The sequence below is a fragment of the Labrus mixtus genome, chromosome 5 (assembly GCF_963584025.1).
Source record: "Labrus mixtus chromosome 5, fLabMix1.1, whole genome shotgun sequence".
NCBI lineage: Eukaryota > Metazoa > Chordata > Actinopteri > Labriformes > Labridae > Labrus > Labrus mixtus.
The window spans coordinates 3,924,625-3,948,186 of record NC_083616.1 but is presented as its reverse complement, the minus strand read 5'-3'; the positions used below and the strand labels follow the sequence as shown (position 1 = coordinate 3,948,186).

The following is a 23,562-nucleotide window of genomic DNA, read 5'->3' as shown; positions in this document are numbered from 1 at the left end:
CTGTCTGCTGTAGGTCACAGAGTGAATATCACCGTGAAGAAATGACCTGAACTAAAACATTCATGTTGGCCTTTGTGGCCTGTGTCTTTTGTCCACCCTGTCACTTCCTATCTGTCTGCATAGCACACCCTGGGAAGGTTGGCTAGTAAAAGGCTAATGACTTCATTAAGTTTGCTCTGCTGCACTCCACTGACAACAAAGGCCACGAGTCAAATAATTACCCGTATCTTCCTCGAGGGTGTAAGTGAGTTCATCAATAGGTGCTGCGAGAGGGACAAAAACAAGGGGAATGAACTCACATTATATTTGTTCAGACCACTCTGTTGACCTGCTGACACAGTGTGTTACGTTAGCTTTTTGTTGATGGATCAGAAGGTATCAGCTGTAGTGCTCTTCAGCACTAAATGACCGATATCTTTGTTGTGTGGGAGTGCGGGTAGGAGTCTTAAGGCTTACAGAATGTGATGAAGTGCCAAGCTGCTATATTTATCCAAACAATTATCTAAATAACGCACACTTAGACTAAAGTATATATATAGACACTAGCTGTGTCTCGATTCAGGGACTGCATCATTCCCTGCTGAGTGCATCTGAAGACTGATTGCATCACAGCGGTGCGTCAAGGGCTGCCCCATTTCAAGGCTCCTGCAAATATGTCAGACAAATGCGTCCCACTTTTACTGGTAGTGATGGGAATCGGAAAAAGGGGAAAAAGAGGAAAACAGCTCTCAAACAGGAGCAGGCTCTTTCACGAACAGCACATCACTATTTACCAGACGCTTTCATGGCACATCAAATCCTGAGATTCATTGGGCGCCAAATCAAACATAATGGTGGACTTACAAGCTGCTAATATAAAATCTATGTAAATGGTTTCAAGTCAAAGCTAATGCAAAGCTAATGAAACACATTTTAAAGGTCACATATTCTGCTATACACTTAACCATGTTTGTTCAAACACTAATATGTGTCTCTAGTTTGTCTACAAACTCCCCAAATGATGAGAAAAGTCCATCCTCTCCGTCTTTTGCCTGCTCCACTTCTCAGAAAATGTGTGCTCAACAGGTCATTTGGAGATTTTCCCTTCATGACATCACAAAGGGCAATAACCCCTCCCCCAGGTGGGTGACACTCCCACAGCTAGGTGTTTGTCCTGCCCTCTGAGTCTGCCTTCTCCCCATAAACAATAGGGCATGGAGCGAGAAAGCGAAAGCTCCAGAGAGGGGGCGTGGTCAGACACAGCTCATTTACATATTTAAAGGTACAGACACAGAAACAGCCTGTTCTGAGCAGGGCTGAAATAGAGGGGTTTATAGACATGATCAAATACAGGATCAGAGTGGATTTAGAACAAGAAACTTCACACACATGTTTTGAGGAGCTCTGAGACTTATTTAAACTGGTTGAAAAGGAGAAGAATATGTGACCTTTAAGGAGCCTGTATCAGTTTGTCCTGAGCCTGAGCGCTCTACACAGGACAGTAAGTTCTTCGTTGGATGCTACCCCCTTGATTTGGGACACTGCTCATAAATCACAATACTTCTTTTATAAACAACATAGCTCATGTTAAAAAAGGACAACCTCATGGAAAAAAGACTAAATCATCAAGAGCTGAACATTGTGGCGGATGTGAATTCCCATTTTTCAATTCTTTAAAATGTAAGTGAACAGCTCTCTTCACAAAGCTGTCTTCTTTGACCTCTGCTCTTTATGAATCCTTTCTTATGAAAATGTGACCGTAATTTAAATGTAGATTGAAATCAATAATCCATTAGCTCAAAAGGACAGTGAGACATGCTTCATTAACATAGTTATTCCCTTTTAGTCATTAATGACGCTCAGTCCATGACTTAATGACCCTTTTCAAATTAGACTACATTACCCTTCATCTCTTTATCTGTTGGGGATGTTTCATCTAGAAATAATCAGATTTTAACTCCATTTGACTCAACTGCAACACCTTTTTTTTGTCCTGTAAACCAGCTGCTTGCACCACATTGTTCACCTCGTTACCTAGGGGGGAGCTTAGTGCGCACTAATAGTCCAGATGCTGTTGGAGAAATTTCTTGATCTTAATCACTTCCCAGACAGAAATCTGGGACTCTTTTCTCGTTTTCTGACCACTCAAAGCACATTTGTACTGCAGGTCACACCTACACATTCACACGCTGATGGCAGAGGCTATGTAAAGTGATTATCAGAAGTAACTAATCCATTCATACACATGCATACACCACTGACTGTGGTGCTGGAGCAACTTGGGGTTAAGTGTCTTGCCCAAGGACACATCCGACCTGTGTCTACAAGAACTGTGGATCAAGAAACAACAGACTCTACCAACTGAGCCAAAGCCGCCCCCAATGTAAGTCTGTCTCTATCAGTGCAAAACAGAAGAATAAGTGCAAGTCTTTGCTGGGACATAACACCTCTGGTCTCTTGAATTAGAGTTAGATATTACATGAGGCAATCCAACACCCTAAGCTCCAAACACTTACATCACACAAGCAGCATTTTAACATGAATCCAAACAGCCCCTCTCTGTCACAGCATCACTGTCCTCAGAGGAATCGGTCCTGTCAGCATCACAGCTCCTGAGGGGCTGAAGGGACAGCAGGCGGACAAAAAAACATGTTTTCAAGGGCTGTATACTACACCATTAAAGGGACTGAAAAAGTCGCTTTTAATTCAAGAAGATTCCATAAATCTTACATTCATTTTGATAATTTTACATGTTGTTAATGAACAGCCCACCAAAGCCAGAAAGCCAGGGCATTGTGGGGGACCCTTAAGATCTCTTCAAGCCTCCAGCTGAGGGAAGTTTAGCTTTGACATTGTGGAAACCCCAGACACATGTGGTTGTACACTTTTGGCACTCCAAAACACCGTTAACCAAGAGGCACGGACCCAGACCGTTACAAAGAAAGAAATTCAAGTGTCTTACTAGTGTATATAAACTATTGTACTTAATTTCTTGGGATACATGACACTCGTTCATTATCTACCTTAGTGCACTAGTTTCTCTTCACTGACAGGTTTATGTTGTGAGAAAGGGGGCCCAGATGTTTCTTAGCTAATGGATGGCTGGAGCTGATCTGTGCAGTGATGAGGATAGACCTGCTGCTGCTGGTCACACAGTCTTTGCAGGAAAGGGTCCATGAAATCACATTTTCACCAAATTTGAGACTAAAACTCCCTGAAAACTGTTGTGCTGTGCAATTTCTTTCCGACATGCTCCAAACTTTCTTGAAATATTAACGACGTTTTCGCTTTTTAAGTGCTTGTGATCTTTTCTATCGAGTGTTTGATGAACTAGAGCGGTCTGTTTTTTTGCTGAGCTTCTCTGTTTGTCATAACTGAGACAGTGAGGCAGTTTGGCTGTCAGGAAGTTGCTTCGTGCGCAGTGTGAAAGAAACCCTAATTTTCCTCCAACTTCCCATGAAGAAGAAGTCATTACACAGACAGTTCAGCACACAGGAAAAGACAGTGATCCCAACTTAAAGGTTAATCTAAGAAGTCCTTTGACTTTTATGTCTGTTTTTTTTTTGCACTATCCTCTCAGTGTATTAAAAAGCACCTTTCTCAAAAAATGTATTATCTTTTCAAAGATAAAAACAGAAAAAGATATTTTTTAAGCAAAACATTTATATGAAATGAAGAGGTTTTTTTTAGGTTAAAACTCCTGCGGTGTATATCATTTAACATTTCTCACCAGAAGAATAATTAAGCGCAGACGTCTCCTCCTCTTCAAAAACAAGTGACCAGGTAACTAAACGCTAAATTCCCACCACCAGGGGGCTCTCAAAACAATAAAGAAAGGTTTTTAAAAAAACTGCAAGTTGACCGTAGTCAAGACGACCGGGCGAAACCGGTTATGATCAGTATCCTCATAGGTTGTACCCACTCTGCCAACATGATGCAAACTGTTCAGTGTAAACAAACGTCATAAAAATAGAAACGACAACATTCAGCCAAGGAGCAAGAAAGTGTGAGGAACAAGCAACGAGCCTGATTCCTTGAATATGAGCTCACAGCAGATGCCGAGACAACACAAGGTATTTACTTGAATATTCCCAAAATGATCTCTTGATAAATACGCTGAAATCCTCCAAGGTGTTGTTCATAAACATTTCACAGCATGCTCGTGTTTGCAAACCTGGCTAACTGTGTGAGATTCATTTCACCAAAGGAAGGTCAGCCACTTGGAGCGCTCTCTACTCTCTCTGCTCTTAAGGAGAATTCTTAAGTTTATGATCACACTAACAAAGTTTGATCAGGATTAAAAGTATTCAGGTCAAATTCTTGTCCTGAAGTCATATGTGATGTTTCCAATCATCATCTTCTGCGTCATTTCTAATATAAATCTAAGACAGGCCCGTGTCAGCATGATCACTTCTGCAAACCCAAATATCACTCTCGCTTTATTTTAATTTTTTTTGGAATACAGAACCTTTGCGAAATCATGTTAATCCACCAGAATCCACTTTCTGCACAGCGCTCGTGGGAGTGTGAGTGTGAATTAACCCTGACCAACCAAAGACAATCTGAAGCTGCTGAAGCTAGCATTCACACTTTAAGGGGACTGATGTGTGAGGCGCAGCCGGGTCAAAGTGACAGAGCTGGAAAGAGGATCCTATTAGACACGCTTATTATAATCCCTCTGCTGCATTGCTAATCACACTCACACAAAGACCAAAGACATTGGATCGGATGTGTTAAAGAGAGATGAAACAGCCTCACACCTGCTCGTTTAAAGCACAGCAGATAAACTCTGATCCTCCTGCAGGATCGAGACTCAACTATATTCCCAGCCCGTCGAGTAGAGTGTGGCCCGCCGTCGGCGATAATGAGGGAAGTATGCGCATGCAAAGTCGGCCTTGGCTCCGATCCTTGTGCGAGTTCAGGATGCTGGCTGCGATCTGCACGATTTATGGAGCGTTAAACGTGAGGTGTGAAACACTAAGCAGGCGAGCAAGTAGGCGATAAGCAGATAAAACAGAAAAAGCAACACAGAGACAAATAGAGCTGGAGAGCGTGTGCACAAGGGAGGGTGGTAATGACTGTGTAAGCAGACGATGAAAGGCCTTACGTTGTGTGCGTTTGTTTAACTGCAGAGTGGCTGTGCACGAGATCACGCATTTTGGGCGAGACAGCGTATGTGTGTGCACACACGACCAAGAGCACAAGTGCTTCATTTGTCTGCATTCTGCCCTCTGAGGTCAGAAAGTGGGCGATTTCTGACTGCATCTCCTACCAGCGAGCATTAGTCATCCCTGCGGCCCCTTGGAGCGAGAACACACTGATCTGACACCCGTGACACAAAGACCTTTCATGGCATGACTCATACATCCACAGTTAAATGTCATGATAATAAATCACAAGTCAAGTGAGTCCAGCTTGAATTCTGTGACCGTCACTCTCTGTTTGTGTACACAGCGTGCAACCAAAGCACAGACAGACACGACCAGAAGATTATCTTGATACTGAAATTACATCAAATACTGTTTTGAGCTTTCAAATATTAAATTGTTATGTATAAGTTAGAGGGACATCTGGAAGACCTGTAGGCTAAATCCAGTGGTGAACAGTAACCATGTGAATCTACTTGAGTACTGTACCTAAGTACACTTTATCACTTTTTATTATTTTTTGGGAAACTTATCCCTTTTACTTCTCTACATCCGAAAGACAAATATCATACTTTTGCCTTCACTACATTCCTATTAATGTTCTCTTTACTCACTACTTCTGCCCTGAAGACAGCTACTGAATATTCCTTTTTTTTAGATTTATTTTTTAAAATTTATTTGTGGGCTTTATGCTTTTATTTTGATAGGCTAGAGGATAGAGTAGGAAATCTGGAGAGAGCGAGAGAGAGAAAGAGAGAGAGTGGGGAATGACATGCAGGAAAGGATCAGTTTATATAGCTTAAATAGCTATAAGAAAGACAATAAACTGTTTGTGTATTCTGCGTGTGATTTGTCTTAGTAGTGTTGCCGTACCTATACACCTTGCATCTCCATGGTTGAACATTTGAGCAAACATCACTTAGGTCAGACAGTTCATTTACTGGAATAGAGAAGATGTCACAAAGACTATTTTTTTTTTTACATATTTTACTTTAGTTTGTGCGTAGGGAAATAAAAAAAAAACAACGTTAGCTCTAGCACCAGGATTAAGAAGATGCTGCACAGTTTCAGAGTCTAAGAGGCCGTACACCTCGTGAAATGTTTCTTTAAAAACATTCACTAAAGCATGAAGTTTATTTGTATGTTCCTGTTATTGTTCCTTTTATTTTGGAGCTGCAAATCTTTAAATGTGTAAATATGTAAATCTGTAGCATGTGAGTTTAAAAAATGTAAATGATTGAATAATAACATAGCAGAATTGTATTTTGAACAGAAAGTACTCCAAAACTTTAACTCAACTACTAATTAGACCGAGCAGCTTCCTCTTGTGCTGGAGTCATATTTGATCAGGAGGATCTTTACTTTGACTCAAGTCATGAAGATGTGAACTTTGTCCACCACTGTCTAAATGTTATGCAGTTTTAAAAGCAGCCAGGAAGACAATAACTAGCTTTTTGATTAATTTTCCAACTTTAAGATGCAGATAATTATCTCAATTAATTAAGTTTAGAAAAAGTGCTTGGTCTGAAATATATCATCAAACACTTCAATGGTTCAGTTACTAAACTGCATGGTACAACACGTTCAAAAGGGGCCAAAAGAGCCACTAATTAGTTTTCATGAAACCTTTAAACCAGCTCTGTGCTAACCTTCATTAGGAATACAGTCAGGAATGAATCCACAATTTAAATAATATGCATTTAAATAGAAAAAAGTAGCCCATATTATAATTTTTAAAAACGTTTTCTGGGACTAAGAATTCACGTATGAAGGGGAAAAAGCCGCTAAAACCTGAGATTCTGATCACATATTAATACTGTATTCATATTATAAAACAAGTAGCCTACTTAGAATAAAATGAGTCAATAAAAGGATCTCCAGTATTTAAGAGAAGCAGTTGAGTCTCCATGTGGGAGGATTACAGAGTTGATCATTTCAGAGTTTGAAGCTTTTGGAAACAACAGATACAACAGAACAATTTGTTTATATCATCCTCAAGTCACTTCAGTAGTTTTCTCCACACGGTGCGTCTCTGACCCCGCGTCACTCACCGAACTTTTGCGGCCACGGAAGAAATCGCATCACTCCTCAGATTCTTCCTTTTGGACACCGCAGTTCCCATGCTGAAGTGGAAACGATCCAGGTGAGAAAAGGCAGACCATTCCACTGATTGATCGGCGAGGGAAACAAAAAATAAGAGAGAAAAATACCTCACGGGCAATACAAATCATATGTAAGCCTAGATACTCAGCAAGCGGCTGCTGTAATTATTGTCATATTTTTCCACTTTGCTCACTGTGTGATAAAAAGTGAGTGAATGTTCCAGAAGGATTCAGGCTGAGCGAGGAGCGCAGCAGCTCTGCTTGGAGATAAATGTAATGTGTGGAGCTGCGCTCTGCTCTGCTCTCCTCATCCAAGTGATGCATCCATCGGGAGGAAACGGAGACCATAAAAGGAAGAGCAGCCCGCCTTCCGCCTACACGAGCTGGACAGGTGCAAGATGGGATGAAACAGGAAATATAGATCATATATAAATGAAAAAAATGGTATATGATATGAAGTTCAAGAGTAAAATGGCAATTATTTTTCAATGAGTACTTACTTTATACCTGTGTGTTGGTTTGTATGTGTGTTTGTTTGTATTTAAGGGGAGTTGGGGGGGGGGGGGGGTGAAAGCTCCTTCCTATAAAAATGACAAGAATAAATGAACATCCAACAAGCTTGTTTTATGAGGAACATATATATGTATATATATATAGATATATACATATATATGCCTATAGCCGCCACTTTGCAACATTGGATGTGGAATCATTACTCCTGCTGCATTTATAGAAATAACGTTTTCTATAGCAAGACATGTAAACAGTGCCTATGAAATTGTATTTTAATTTATATAAAGGCGCACAGTTGAATTTTGCTCCTCACAGTGGTCATTCTAGAGCAGCGGTTCTCAACTGGTTTAGCCCCGGGACTCAACAAATTGGGACCAAATATTGTATTTTCTTTTTACCAATCACATTTATTTAAGGAGACATTGTGCAGTTTTTGACCTCAGTACAAAATATGTTACAGAACAAAGAGACGGATCAAAACAAACAGGTTTATAAAGCTCTTTGTTGATTTTTTTTGACAAGGTTATTTTCCCATGGCACACATTTTGTGGTCTCGACCGACTGAAAACGGAAAATTGGTCCATAAGCATAAGTCTTGCTTATTATCACTTCTCTTGCAGGAGTGAAATGATATTTCAAAGTTATGATTTATGGTCAACATTTTGTTTCGGCAGCAGGTTTGAATTTCATTTAAATCTGGAATTATGTCTCAATTCAGTATAGTGTTATCTGTTCAGAGTGAAGGGGTTTTCTCTCCTCATGCTTGTAAGACTTACAGGAAGTGACTGATACCTGACTACAATGAAACACATTTTCACTTTTTGTTTTTCACTCAGTGTACAGAAAATTAGCTCTGTGGATCATTCATTGTTATTGCAGAGATCCTATAGATAATGTTGTATTTTGAGGAGTTTTCACTCTTCTTCTAGTCTCCTCGTAGTTGTCATTATTGTGTTTTGTTTATTCGGCCATAGAAAAGGTTTGAATACAATGCAGCAGAAACCAGAGAAAACAATGCATCACTGCTTTAAGTTTCCCTGCAGGCCGACCTCTGATGGGGGATTCATGCAGAATGACAAATCTCGTTAATATCAAGCACATTGTAAACAAATAATAATGCAAGTTCAAGGGCAGTCGGCAGAATGCTCAAAAAAAAGTGTTCCCTTATTTGTGCAAAAAGATTCTTAGGTTATTATCTTTTTTTTTTTTTACTTTATTATTTTTCATTTTTATTGACGTACTTTATTAATCCCAGAGTGCAAATTCTGGTTTTACACTCTGTCAATTACTCACACTGGTACTATATATGGAGGTAGCGGCATGTCAAAGTGGGGCTGCTGCACACTGCTACACAGGGATCGTGTCAGAGCTGTTGGGGGTTTGGTACCTTTCTCAAAAGCAATAGGGAAGTGACCTGGCACCTCTCCCGCTATATCAGACCTATTTCCATACTTTGGTCCGCACTGGGACTTTAACCGGTGACCCCTATGGTTCCCAACCCAAATCCCTACAGACTGAGCTACTGCCGCCCCATGTTTTATGACATGTGGTAACACATGCTGTACCACTGGGAGTGCTGTCATGTTGCTATAGGCTGCAGAACAGCCTGTACCAGGAGGAGAAGCTGTCAGTAAACAGTCAGGCTGAAAGCAAGAAGCAACCTCAAGTGATGAAAAATGAAGCCAATGCGGAAGTGCAAAGAAAATGCAGTTCCTGCAAGTGTCCACTTGAGGCTGACCCCTAAAAGACTCAGAAGTCCCATTAACACTCATGTTAAAATGTACATTTTAGAAGTAGAAATAAACATGTTTCCAGCCTGGTTCAAAAAACGATTTTGTTCTGAATCGCTCATGTCTTTATTGGTACACACTGTATAGATTAAAGGGAAAGCTAGGAGTTATACATAATTCTGCACTTGGCTGAGCTGACTGACAGGTGGGTGGGTTGTACTCGTTGACAAGGAGTGTGAAGGCCTGCCTCTTTGCCCCTTCCTCGATTGATCCAAATCAACATGGAGAGAGCATTTTCAACACAGCGACCATCATTTACCTTCAAAACACCGCCTCAGAAACCAACAGGGGATGACACTGAGCCTATGCCCATGTTTCATACAGATAACTCAGGAGCCACATCGCAGTCTACAAATATAGAGCAAAGTGTTTTTTTAAACATGAGGATCATTTGACCTTCATTTCTAATTCCCATGAAAGTGTTTATTGATGTTTGAATATACTACTCCCCTGAGAGGAAATCAGTTGGACATCAATTTTCAATCAAAGGATATCGATTGAAGCAACTTCTTCCTTTAAGCCGCAATGTTGCTTGAGCTAATCGTACTAATGAAAGCGTTTACAGAAGTGCAGAAAACACTGGGTACATCTAATCACATTTAAGATATCAGGAAACCCACAAAGAATCTGTCCACCTCTCACTGCGGCAACAGGCAGACTGACATGCTGTAACAGATACAGTTTGGCACCAGGATGACACTTGGCCCATCATAATCACCCGAGTCTGAAATGGAGGCTGTAAATCCTTAACTTTAATAGGAAGAAAAATCCTCGAATGTCAGTGCTAATCAGGTGTGTGGGCACTCTGCCCTTGGGCCAGAGTGACAGTTTGAAAACCTCCTCCTGCATGGACAAGCTGTATAGCAACTTGGCACATATTGACAGTGTCAGTCTAGCCAGTAGAAGACAGGAAATGAGAGAGAGAAAGATTTGCACCAGGGCAGCAGTGGTGATGGTTGTAGAATTAATGGATTGTAGAAACAGGGTCTGTGGTCACAGCTAAACAACATAACCTTAAACAAAACGGATTAGTACACTCTAATAGTGCAGTCATTGACTTCCTACTGATAATAAAAACAACATATAGAGGCAGGAGGAAAATAATAGAACAGGGGCAGGCACCATGCAATCTGTCATCACAGCCATGAAAATAAGATGCGTCTCACTGCATTAGACTACAGAGACGTTCTACCTGCTTCATTATAACAGACGTGCAGGATGTGGGGGTGGGTGGTGACGATGAGTTGAGTGAGTGAGAGGACGTGTTTTCATTGTTGTGTAAGCTATAGACAAGCAGTTGATAATGAACCCCTGATTCAGTTTGCTCATCTTTTTAAATATTCTTCTTTTCTCTAGTCCCTCAATTAAACAACTTTTATACACGAGGGGAGGAGTCAGCTGGCCGTCCGGGCGATGTAAACAAACTGAAGATAGGACACGGAAAACTCGGAAAGCATCACAGACAGCGGGACTCGGGTGTTACACCCATTGTAGACAGTCATGACTCACAGAGTTATTTCCAGAGGATACACTTGATTTATATTACATTTAAGTGTGAAAAATCTCATATTCTTCCTTTAAGTTTGTTCCTTGACATCGGTTGATCCCTCCGCCACAAGAAAGTCAAAAGGCGATGTGGTGGATAATAAAGAGAGCAAAGATGGCACAGAAAAAGCCAGCTTTAGAAGCTGCCAGTGCACCAAACTCAAAAGGTTTTTTTCAGAACAAGCTGGTCCTGCTGTAGACCTGACACAGGTGAGCTAGCAGCGCCACATCAAGATGCCAAATGTGCAACTCAAAACACAACATATGACGAATAAGAATAAGTTACATGTCTGTTCCGTGGGTTGCGTTGTTGTCGTTGTTACACATCGGACATGTGGCTGCAGGAGCTGGGGATCGAACCCCCGACCTTCCAGCTGAACTAACTGAGCCACAGCTGTCCGAAGGTTGATGTCACTGAGACTTCCTCCATGTTTATACAGTCTATGATTTGAGCTGGCAGGTTGCTTTAACTTACTGAGCTTACTTTCCACCACTGCTTCATATGTTGTTGATTTTCCTGTCATTCAGCATCATACCTTTGGGCAAATTGAATAATCCGCCATCACATTTTGAGTTGTCTTAACCTCGTATCATCTATCCCAATAGTTTACATTATTTTTCAAACTAAGGTTCCATCATCACTGCGCTGTATCACACAACATCCCTCCAGCTGGGCTTAACTTCTTCATTAAGAGACGCTAAAGTGAAACTACTCCCCCCCACCCCCACCCCTTGTCATCTGAGACACTAAGTCACTTTTTCTAATGGAGACGATCAGGCCAGCAATACATATAAGCTCCAATCAGGCTAAACTCAAATAAGGAAAATATTTTGAATGTCTCTGAGAGGCTACTGCATTAAAATATTTCCTCATCGGAGTATGAGTCATTAAAGTGCAGTGCTGTAGATCTGACATCAGATTTCCAGTCACAGCTGAGGAGGTCAGACAGCAGCAGGCACCACTGAATAAGACATGTCTGCTGCCTGATATCAAACAAGATATACACTCGCAGCCCGAATACACAAAGTCAATTGGGGAGAGAGGTTTTGCACCCCTGTTAAAAAATTCAAGCGCTATCTAATGAGATGACAAAAGGTGTGCTTGTCTGTGGCTAGACTTGTGACAATCAATGTGTCTTCATCCTCGTGAGCAGGAGGAAGCCCACGGAGGAGGAATTGGAAAAAAAGCAGCCGATCTGACCTCAATAAAGCTGCAAAGTTATATCAAGTCCTGACTAGACGGGTGTATGCATGTGAGATTCTGTCAATCCCCCATACATCTCCTCTCCTTTCCCCTCACTTTCCTCATACCCTCCTCCCTCTTCCGTTTCTCGTCTTTCGCTGCTCTTGGATCTTCCTTTGCTCCTCCTCTTCTCCCTCCTCTTCCTCCTCCTTCTCCTCCGCCTCCAGCACGTGAGGCCAGTCTGGCAGTGGATGAGCGGCGCACGTTTACAAATCGTCTGTATGAATATTTGAGCAGCCATCTCTGTTTTTTTTTCTTTTGCTGTGAGTGTGCAGCTCCTACACCCATCCACTGTGTGAGCTCTGCACTACCCATGCGCGAGCACTCGCACAAAAAACACACGAGCGGCATCTACTTTGCTGCTTTGGGAGTGCGCCTGAGGAAAGTCAGAGGAGACGGTGCAGGATTGTAGCCGAAATACTATACACTCTGCAAAAAGAACACTGTTTAATTTACCCCCTCCGCCCCCCAAAAAAGATGAAAAAAAACACAATCTGAGGCATGTGACTGCACAAAGCATGTCAGATGAAATTCAGTGAAAATGAAAAATGAGAAGCTTCAGAATCTCTAAGTGGTATCATTTGTGAGTCCATAGATTGCTGGTGAGTGGCACACATCATTGATCTTTGTCACCAGAGCACTTCCCATCGTGATTTTCTTTTCAAATGGTGGCGTTACAATGAGGATCACCACGTGCAGGTAGAGTAATGAGGAGAGAGAAGTGAGGCAGACTGTCTGGCTCAGGAGGCATCTTATGTAGAGCACCACAGAGATCCAAGGATGGGGGGGGGGGGGGGGGGGGGGGGGGGGGGAGGAGAGAGCTAGAAGCACTTCATAGTTTGAGGTTATGAAGGGGTTAGTAAACAGCCTGGAGAAAGTCCTGCATGGAAGGATGCATCAGTTCAGGGGGAAAAAGACCCTCTTCATCATCATGTAACCTGAGGCAAGTGTATTCATGTTGCCTCTGCTTGCCACATCTGGGCTTTAAGAGCCACAGGGCCATTCAATTTACACTTAACCAACCATGAGAAAGAAGATCATATGTCTGCAATCAGTTCCAACAAAACATGATTGATAACCACAGACTGTATATAAAACATGGACAGAGTCTCAGTTACGTCATCCGTTAGAGGTTCAAGCATCCTAGCAAAGTCACAGGACTCCTATCTTCTATCAAATCAAAACAGATGAGTAATTAAAAAAAAGGTATATACAACTTGAAAAGAAAGAAAATCCATGGGGTTGCAAAGAGGTGGCAGACACACAGACTGTAAATGTGAATGACCGAAGCATGTGACATCACCCATCTGTTACTGCAGAGGGCTCTGGAGTCCCACCGATGGTTGCCACCATGGAAATCCTGTCTCAGTCTAACTTTCAGTCAACCTAACAATATACAACAATATCGTTCATATCCATCCAGTCTTTTTTTTTTTAGTGGCAAAGTTTGGACTGATAGAAAGAAATGTTTTACATTTCATTTGAACTGGACCACATGTGTTTATTCAAGCAAAACTGCGTAAGTAGCAACTGCATGTTAGCCATAAGTTAGCTAGCAACACATTGCATCAATTTGTTTATTAAGATATATTTTAGAGTCTAGGCATCACTTTGTTATGTAGAACTCATTCTTATTATTTCATTTATGTACATTATGAATCAGTTGGGTTAGAAATGAAACATAAACTCATACCACACATCTTTTATATGCAATTATATACCACCATTTTTGTTTCCGTCTAAAATGCAGTATAGTGTAAACATTGTACCAACATTTAAAAAAGAAATTATAACAAAAGAATTCCAAACAGCTTTATCTAAAATCCCATTTTTTTCCATTAAAACATGGGCAAATCCCGACAAAAAAGAGCCTATGCATGGAAAGAGGGAAGTGTAGTGCAGGGGAGCCAGCAATGACATGCTGTTTGGCCATGAAAAGCTCTGTCCCAAGATAAAACAAGTTTATAGCTGTGATATAGCATGTGGGAGGTATATAGGTCTGTAAAGTGCAACACACACGTGGGAGACAGGACAGTAATGAAAAGGGTTTGTGAATGTATTGGCTGTGTACATGAGAAATCAGAGCAGAACACACTGGACTGATTGCTTTTTGTGAATACGCCCTTTAATCTTATTCATCTTCAAATAAATCCACATTTTTAAATCAAATACGATTTAAAACCATTTTAAGTGACATTCTGTTTTCTGCTCCATGTCCACCAACTAATATTTTCTCCTAGTAGATAAATAAAATGAACTGAACTGTGTGGTAAAAGCACTAACAGTTTCCACCTTTGCTGTATACAATTAGGCTACTCACCTCACCTCACTTTAGTAATTCAGAGAAGGATACAGATGATTATGTTAAGAGGCAGTCTGCCAACAAACCAACAGTCGAAGTTGACCTCTTTTCGGAAATTGCCCGGGAAAATGTGTCTTACTCATCTCAGTAAGGTTGGTAAAATATGTCTGTAATATTTCGCAGCTGGTGCATTATATTCCAGAGGTCGGGGGCTCTTACAGATGTCGATGGTTGTAGGCTACATTATGTGCTAGCTTGTTACTAACCAATAATGGAAATTCCAATTAACGGGCTAACAGAATTACCATTACAATTGCAGTAATTACATTTTTGACTCCATCCATTTTACTTTTAAAAAATGGATAGTTTTTTTATGGAAAGAAATGCTGATTAAGAATCTCTACAGTCTTTATAGGAAGAATGTACGCAAGCGGCGGACAAAATTGTTCTTGGCTCGAGCTGCAATTGCCTGTGGTCTGCATTGTTGTGTTAGCGGGCTAACGTTATCACTTTTTAGTTAGCTTGTAGCTTCACATTGCACATAAATTGATACAGAATGACCATGATCTAAAAACAATTATGTGACATCCAAAAAATCAGTGAATATGTTCTTCTTCTTTTCTCTAGGTGTTTGACTAAAACAGCTTTTGTACACAAGGGGAGGAGCCGGACGTCCCATCCATGTAAACATGACTCTGACAACAACACAGCCAGCGGGACTCACGCTTCTCCCTCATTGTCAACCATCATGACTCAGAGACACATTTATACAGGATATATTTGATTTCTGCTTTTTTTATGTGTAAACAGTTGCACATTCTTCCTTTACCAGTAGCGATGGTGAAAAGTCAGTGGCCTGTAGAATTTAGCCCAAATTATCAGAAAATCAAGGGTGTGTGCGAAATGACACGGATCACTAATTTACGCTCATTCTATGGTCGCTGTCAGGCTCGGTTACTACTCTAGGTTTCAATAAAATGTAAAAAAAAATAAAAACCTGATGTAAGTTTTTGAAGACTCATTTTCTAATCTTCATTGTATGACAAAGGGATGGCTTAGCCAACCAACAATATAACTGCTGAAGCAATCAACTCCTTCTAATGTCTTGGACACAAGAAAACTTAGAGCCCTGTCTGATTCACCTCATATCCTATTACTTCTGTATAAAAGCATCATCCAACCCATCCTCCTTTACTGCTTACCCTGTTTCTTCAACATGCTCACTGTTAAAAATAAACTCACCCGTATCAAAAATATTTATTGTAAAAATCATTGGTCCACCTACCCAAAACCTCTCACATCTCAACTAGAGCACTGACTCACAGAGCACTATAGGACCCCTCTCACCCACTCAATCCACTCTTTTCTTTTCTGCCATCAGGTCGGAGATACAGAACTCTGACCTGGAAGAGGGCACGCTTTAAAAAGAGCTTTGTTCACCTCTGCCATTGAAGCTCGAAATAAGCTTGCACGCTGACTGGCCTATTTCATTGCCGATGTGTTTCTTCCTGTTTATATGTTTTCTTCATGTGCTATGTCATCATATATGTATACCTGTGTACCAACTGTGCAAAGCTGTGACAACAGAGTTGGGGGATAATAAAGCAGTGTATTATATTGTAACACTGGCTGCTAACTTGTTGTCCTTCCCTGATATTCTGTTTGATACTACTAATTATATAATCTCGTGTACTGGAGTATGACCACTGCTAGCTCTGAGGGAACTGACCCAAATACAAATGACAATGAGGCTATAGAAAATGATTAAAGAGGGGCACTCAGGTGTAGGAGCGACATACAAAAAATACCGTGCCTGCATTGAAAAGAAGCATAATGACCAACATAAATAACTGTTAGATGTTAGGCAACAGGCACATGTGAGTACACTGCACCACAAATCTGCAGCCCGAGGCAGGAACAATGATAGTCTGATGAAATCTCTTTATGATCACATCAATCTGACAGAGAGTCAGTCATTATTCTACCGTAGTATTTTCTGCAAATGGTCACATCTCATTGTAACTGATTGATTGTAATGTATCGCAAAATGTGACCAAACATGTACCAAACGATATTGCAAGATAGAACAGAGACGATGATGCAAAAAGTTAATCAAATGCACCAATTTACCATTTCCATTAAAACATGATGTAAGTAGGGCGCCTGGATGGCCTAGTGGTTATGTCGTGCCCCCACATGTACGCAGGCCATAGGTCTCATCTCAGCGATCGTGGGTTCAAATCCAACCTTGTCTGTTTTCTGAATATCGTCATCCACCTCTCCTCCAAACTTCTCTCAACTGTCCTTTAAAATAAAGGCAAAAAAAAAAAATCACAAAAAAACATGATGTAAGTAAAGGTGGTCTGAGGTATGCAAAAGTGCTTGGGGGTATGCTGCAGAAGGCTGGTGTCATGATTTTGCACAGTATCTGTTTGATTAAAAATTAGACTAATCCTTATTGGGTTTAGTTTGTTCCATTGCAATTATTTTTTCCTTTACTGCAGTGCTTTTAATTGAAATTACATTTACACACCCAATCACCGCCCTAAAATGCAAACTAAATTGCCAATACAATTCCATTATCTTGTACTGCATTTTTCTATCCAATTAGATCCCCACCCCAAGTATTTCCTCCAGCCAAAAACCATTTATCTTGTGATGAAGAAAAAGAAAGTGTCTCCAAATCATGCTGATGGATCCATATTAGCTCTCTCCAGCTGCCTTTGATCTGCACATTAAAGGTACTTTCAATTCTGGGTCATTACAATTCCGACCTTCCTCAAGGACACACTTTCCAATCCAATCTCTGTAAGTCAGCCGCTTGGAGGTGAATATCATGAGCAGCCATTTAAGTTCAACTCCCCCCTATCCCATTCCCTGTCCAGCCCCTCCTCTTCTTCCTCCTCCTCTTCCTTATCCTCTTCCTCCTCAACTGCCATCTCTTGTCCCAACTGAACACCTCCCAGTGATGGATTGGGCCCCATTGACTTCACTGACGCTCCCATATTTGTTGTCATTTAATAGTCACAGCAAGCGCTTGGATTGGAGGATGGGGATGGCGAGATGGGAGTGGATTGGTGAAAAGCGGCTGGGGGTACAGTGGGAGAGGAATCATGAGTTTACAGGAAAGAAGCATATACTTATCTGAGATGCAGGATGCTATGCATAACCAGTGAGTCCTCATCATGCTTAGTGTGGTCTGGATAATTGGATAGGTCCTCTGGCTGGCCTTGAAGTCAGAGAGCCATCAATGTCAATGCCCCAATCAAATCCATCTCTCTCTCCCTCTCTCTCTCTCTCTCTCTCTCTCTCTCTCTCACCCATTAATTTGTAGTTTTTCCGCTTGCACCCATGTCTAGATTTCTTGCTAACAGACACTTACCTGCAGGTTTTCTCAAAATGACTGACTGGTTAATTGAGCAGACCCAGCACCAGGATTGGAAAGAGGGGGTGCCAGATGTTCAGGGTTAGCCACTAACAGTTGCTTCTTTAAAAAGCTGTAGCAACCAAATAGGTGTACCGCATATTCGGCCTGGAGCATGCAACCAACTTTAATGAAAGGAGACAAAATAACGGAAACATGCGCTTTCCAAATTGCTTGGGCAACATTCACGAGTAGTATGAGTTAGTAGTTTTGGTAACAATCCCGTGATTGATAAAGTATATCTTCTGGCTATCTCCCTGTTTATTAAAAGTAACCATATTTTGAGGAAGGTGACTCTGGAGAGAGAGAGTAGGGGATGTCAAATAAAGTCCTCAAAGCTTTACAGGTTTTGGAATTGGCTAAGTCTTAGCTGGCCCTTCATCGTGCACAGAATGCGAGTCTATTTTAGAGGTGGCAGACAAATGTTCAGACTAAGAGAAGGTGAGAGCCTGTGGAGCATAAGGCTAACACAATGATGCCAAATGAATGCTAGAGAGCTACAAAAAGTGTCATATTGTGAAGCAGAAACCATATAGCCACAGTTAGACAGGGTGGTAATAATTCAAATTGTAAATTAATCTTTTGAGCATTTAATTGCAAAAAAACAACAACAATAATGATTTCATAATTAATTATCCTTTACTCTGAGTCTTCATTTAAAGCTGTAAACCATACTCTTCTACTTTGCCGACCTTTAGAAATGTTAGATTCAACGTTTTAATTCATTTTTATGCTTCACATTGGAGGCCTGTCAGGAGCGCATGTTGGTAATCAGTGGGCAGTACTTTCAGCTGTTGATTGGCATTTACTGCTGAGTTTTATTGACACAAGCGTGAAGCTGTAAACCTTAAGATTTCTACCCTGTATAATGTTGGCAATATGCATGGTTACCATGGTAACAGCAGAAGTACTGTTTTACTACAGTCAAGACTCCTTAGCAGCTTCTTTTATCTGAAATAAAACAGGGGGACAGCTGTTGTATCTGCTGACTGTGCAATAACTTAAACATGTTAATAAAGAAGACTTTAAATTATAATTGAAAATGACGTCTGTTTCATGAAGCACACAATGTGAGCATCTTTACCCATGAGAGCAGGAGACGGGGAAGTTGGACCCTTGCTAATGAGCCCTGCAGCTCTTTATCTAACACTGTGGCTGCTGATTCAGGCGAGATCTGCATTATTTATTTGGATTTTTGGAAAAAAACATCAAATGAGAGCACTCCAAATTAATGTTTTCTGACAAAGATATAGCCAATATGGAGGTCAAATAACAAATACCAGAGGTCAGATGCTTACACAGCAGAAGTGGCATCACACAGTCAGATAATTTTTCGCAGCAGAAATGACCCGACTACAAGCATGCCAATGAGAAAAAATTATAGATATTGGGTGGGCAGTGATTGGTGCGCGCGCCCCATGTGTGGAGGCTTTGGTCCTTCAAGCAGGCGGCCAGGGTTTCCGGTCCAACCTGTGGCTCCTTTCCCGCATGTCATTGCCTTCTCTCTCTCTCTCACTCATTTCCTGCTCTGTCCCCTGTCCTGTCTCTACAGTGGAGGCACAAATGGCCAAAAAGTAAATCTAAAAAAATAACAATATAGCTATGAAAGATACAAATTCCAAAGAGGTAAGATAAGGTATGGGGAGAGGTGGGCACACTTAATCAAAAATCTAACTTTGTTAACTGGTACTAACAAAGACGTTATCTTCAATAGTAGTTCAGTTCATTCCATTCATAATTAAATGAGGCGACACCTGCGAGCTTCAGGCAGTCAACTCGAGCTGCATTGATTTCACACTTGACATGCGTCATTACCCACAATCAGCTGACAACACCTCACCTTCCAATTAGCAGTCTATTTAAGCTGACAGATCTCCAGCCTCTCCCTCTGCTGCTTTGTCATCATCAGCTCTGACCTGCACCAGTACTTCACTCAGCCCCACCACTACTCCAGCATCCACCTGTAGGCTCAGACTGGAGGTTAAAGATATCATCCCATCAATTAAAATTTCTTCATGTCAATTAAAACTGTGAAGAGTGATGAGGTCGGAGCCGAGACTCACACACACACACAAACTATGTTCTGCTGCTATAAATATTTTAAACTATACAAACATGAGATGTCTGACTGAACTTTAACATTAACCGGAATTATCATAAATTAACAAAAGCATCAACGTTCTTAAGTTCCTAATAGGCCATGATGAGTCAGAAAAATTTAATCACACACATTTCTGTATTTAAAATCTGCAAGTAACAGAAACTTTTTTTTAAATCGTCGCTTTCTTCAAGCAGCATTTCACAATAACTTGGGGCAGAGACAGACTCAATATTCAATTAGCTTTTCTAAAGTACAGGAAGCGGTACACACATAGTTGTCATCTTACCATAAGAGCATTAACAGAACTGAATTTCCAGGAAGTTTAAGGTTTTGATATTCATTCAAATTAAAGTTCATGGTAAAACTTAATACAAAATGAACACAGATCATTGATTGTTAACAGATTAATGTGCCCATGTTCTATGGAAGCGATTAGTGATCAGAATTCAAATGATAAAGCTAATTTGAAAATTCAAATGCATTAACAGAAATGCTTTTTAATCTTCAGAATATGAGTGTATTATTTGACTCAAAAATAAAATGATGATTAATTTATCTAATTTGAATTTTAGTTTTCAACTTCAATGCACATTCTTTGACTAAATTAAAATGAGGACGAAAATGACATTTGCTTTTTCATTTTCAAAAAATCCCCCGCTAAATTTGTATCATAATTCAAATGAAAAACTAATTTTAAAATGAAAATACAGTAACAGAAACACGTTTTAATTTTCAGAATATAGGTGCATTATTTGACCTATATTTAAAATGAATATTCAGTCATCCAGTTTGCATTATACTTTTACTCTCTATGTATGCATATTGTATGACATAATGCAAATGAAAACGAAAAGGTCTTTGGCTTTTCGTTTTCAAACTTGCCGTGCTAAAAAGTGATCATAATTCAAACCAACTCGAAAATGAATTGGCAAAGTGGACGGCGCAGGAAAGTGACGTCAGACTCCAGCTCCCAGGCAGGCGAACGTAATATTTACAGTCTATGAGGCGAGCGGGCAGAACGCGCAGTACGATGGGTGGGACATTGAAACTTTGTGTACAGAGCTGGAGAGATTATTTGAAACAGAAAATTCCATCAATAATCTTTTTTAATGTAATTAAGTTAAGCAGAGAAGAGAGTGATCTATAATCTATCAATAATCCGATTTTAGGACACATCTGTGTGAATTTCACGGCGTGCAGATGCTTAATTGAGTGACTCTCACGGTCAGAGATAGTGGGCATGGTGTCATGCTTGAGACTTGGCAGCTCGGGTTATAAAGCTGCTGCGTCGTCTCGCTGAAAGTTCAGTGTGCGCTGAAAAAAACACTCCGATCGCCACCTGTATCACAGTGTGAACTAAAGTCTGCCCTAGTGTTAAAGATTCACCCCGCCACCCATCGTACTGCGCGTTCTGCCCGCTCGCATCATAGACTGTAAATATTACGTTCACCTGCCTGGGAGCTGGAGTCTGACGTCACTTTCCTGCGCCGTCCACTTTGCCAATTCATTTTCGAGTTGGTTTGAATTATGATCACTTTTTAGCACGGCAAGTTTGAAAACGAAAAGCCAAAGACCTTTTCGTTTTCATTTGCATTATGTCATACAATATGCATACATAGAGAGTAAAAGTATAATGCAAACTGGATGACTGAATATTCATTTTAAATATAGGTCAAATAATGCACCTATATTCTGAAAATTAAAACATGTTTCTGTTACTGTATTTTCATTTTAAAATTAGCTTTTTCATTTGAATTATGATACAAATTTAGCGGGGCATTTTTTGAAAATGAAAAAGCAAATATCATTTTCTTCCTCATTTTAATTTAGTCAAAGAATGTGCATTGAAGTTGAAAACTAAAATTCAAATTAGATAAATTAATCATCATTTTATTTTTGAGTCAAATAATACACTCATATTCTGAAGATTAAAAAGCATTTCTGTTAATGCATTTGAATTTTCAAATTAGCTTTATCATTTGAATTCTGATCACTAATCGCTTCCATAATGTTCTGGATAAATCGAGATAGGACTTTAACCATCCCAAAGGAAAATCCTGCAGCATCCTGCTCCAACATTATGGTACAAATTGAGTAAAATAAGGGTAACACAAGAGTAACTTAAGCTAGGATTCAGACACAGAAATATATTACTATTTGCCCATAAGTGACAAATGAAAGTTATTCGTCATGTGTGAGTATGTCTGAGTTAAGATGGAAAATCGACCTTTTAGGTATATACACCCTTGAGTGAATGATTGCGCCCATCACCAGTATGACCCCAGGCGTCTTCTTCTTCTTCTTCAGCTTCACAAAAAAAATAGATGACACTGAAACACCGCTGAGGTTGTTTAGTATTTATAAGGCGTTCAGTCTTATTGCCCTTCACTGATTTAAAAGGGAAGTTCCAACCTTGGATCCTCTTCTCCTAATGAATGTATATATATCATCTGTGATGTAATTCTTGGTGTATGTCCAGAATGACCGCAATTAAGAGTTGAAATTTATGCTTTTGATGGTTATCCTTGAGCTTCCTTCTAAATATCTTCGTTTTTACAGTGACACCAGTTTTACAGTTTTACAGGCTTAAAAACAACCTTCAAAGAATGGTGTGAAGTTGTTCTTTTAAGCAGTTAGGTCCCTGCATTAGTGTGAGCTAATAAATTTCAAGGTCTGGTCGGGCGTCGTAAACGATTCAGTCAAACAGTGTGAGCTGACATGCCACCCGACTTTTATACAATCGGGCAAAAATTGCACAGTGTGAGCCAGCCTCAAGAATCAAAGCTTTCATCCATATTCATGGATTGATGGATAACAGTTAAACAAGTTAAATGGCAAAGATACATCCTAATGTTAGTCCAGCTACTACAGGTCATATATTTTGGCGTTGTTAATCTTTGAGAAGTTACTGGAAACACCTTCTCCATACATTTCCAAGCGAAGCCAATAGCTTTGCTTCATTAATGGCCCGAAGACTTTTTATTCTCCAGTGGAAATCATATAAACCTCCCTCTTCTCGTGCCAAGGTGGCGCCGAGATGGTTGGCACGGTACTGCTCTCTCTAGTACTCTCTAGAACTACTTAGCATCAGACTGTCCTCTGCTGAACTTTTTTTCGCTGGTTTTCACTGAACCAGTAAGTTTTGCGGAGATTCTTGCCGGAGGAGGTGCAGCTCTCTATGGACTTTGCCGGAGACGGGGTAAGCGAGCAGGAGCGCTCGTTAAACTGAGGCAGCGGGGATTACACACTACACTGCCGTCCATTCACCTGGCGAATGTCCGCTCTCTTGCTAACAAGATAGACAAACTGCTGCTCCTAAACACAAGAAACTCAGACTTTTGCAGATCTGCCACCCTGTGTTTCACTGAAACCTGGCTCAGTGAACACATCCCGGATGGCTCCCTTCACCTGCCGGA

General features: G+C 40.5%; 1 protein-coding gene and 1 long non-coding RNA gene across 2 annotated transcripts in view; one reads left to right on the top strand and one right to left on the bottom strand.

Annotated features, from left to right (window-relative positions):
* nsmfb (NMDA receptor synaptonuclear signaling and neuronal migration factor b) overlaps positions 1-7,474 on the bottom strand; it is a 53,436-nt gene extending 45,962 nt beyond the window's left edge. Inside the window, exon 1 of the mRNA XM_061037349.1 lies at positions 7,178-7,474. Coding sequence (XP_060893332.1) covers positions 7,178-7,248 — 71 coding nt within the window. The 5' untranslated portion in view covers positions 7,249-7,474. The remainder of the gene's footprint in view (positions 1-7,177) is intronic.
* The window catches only part of LOC132973773 (uncharacterized), a 390,261-nt gene that overhangs the window by 245,188 nt on the left and 121,511 nt on the right, over positions 1-23,562 (top strand). The gene's annotated exons all lie outside the window — the stretch shown is intronic.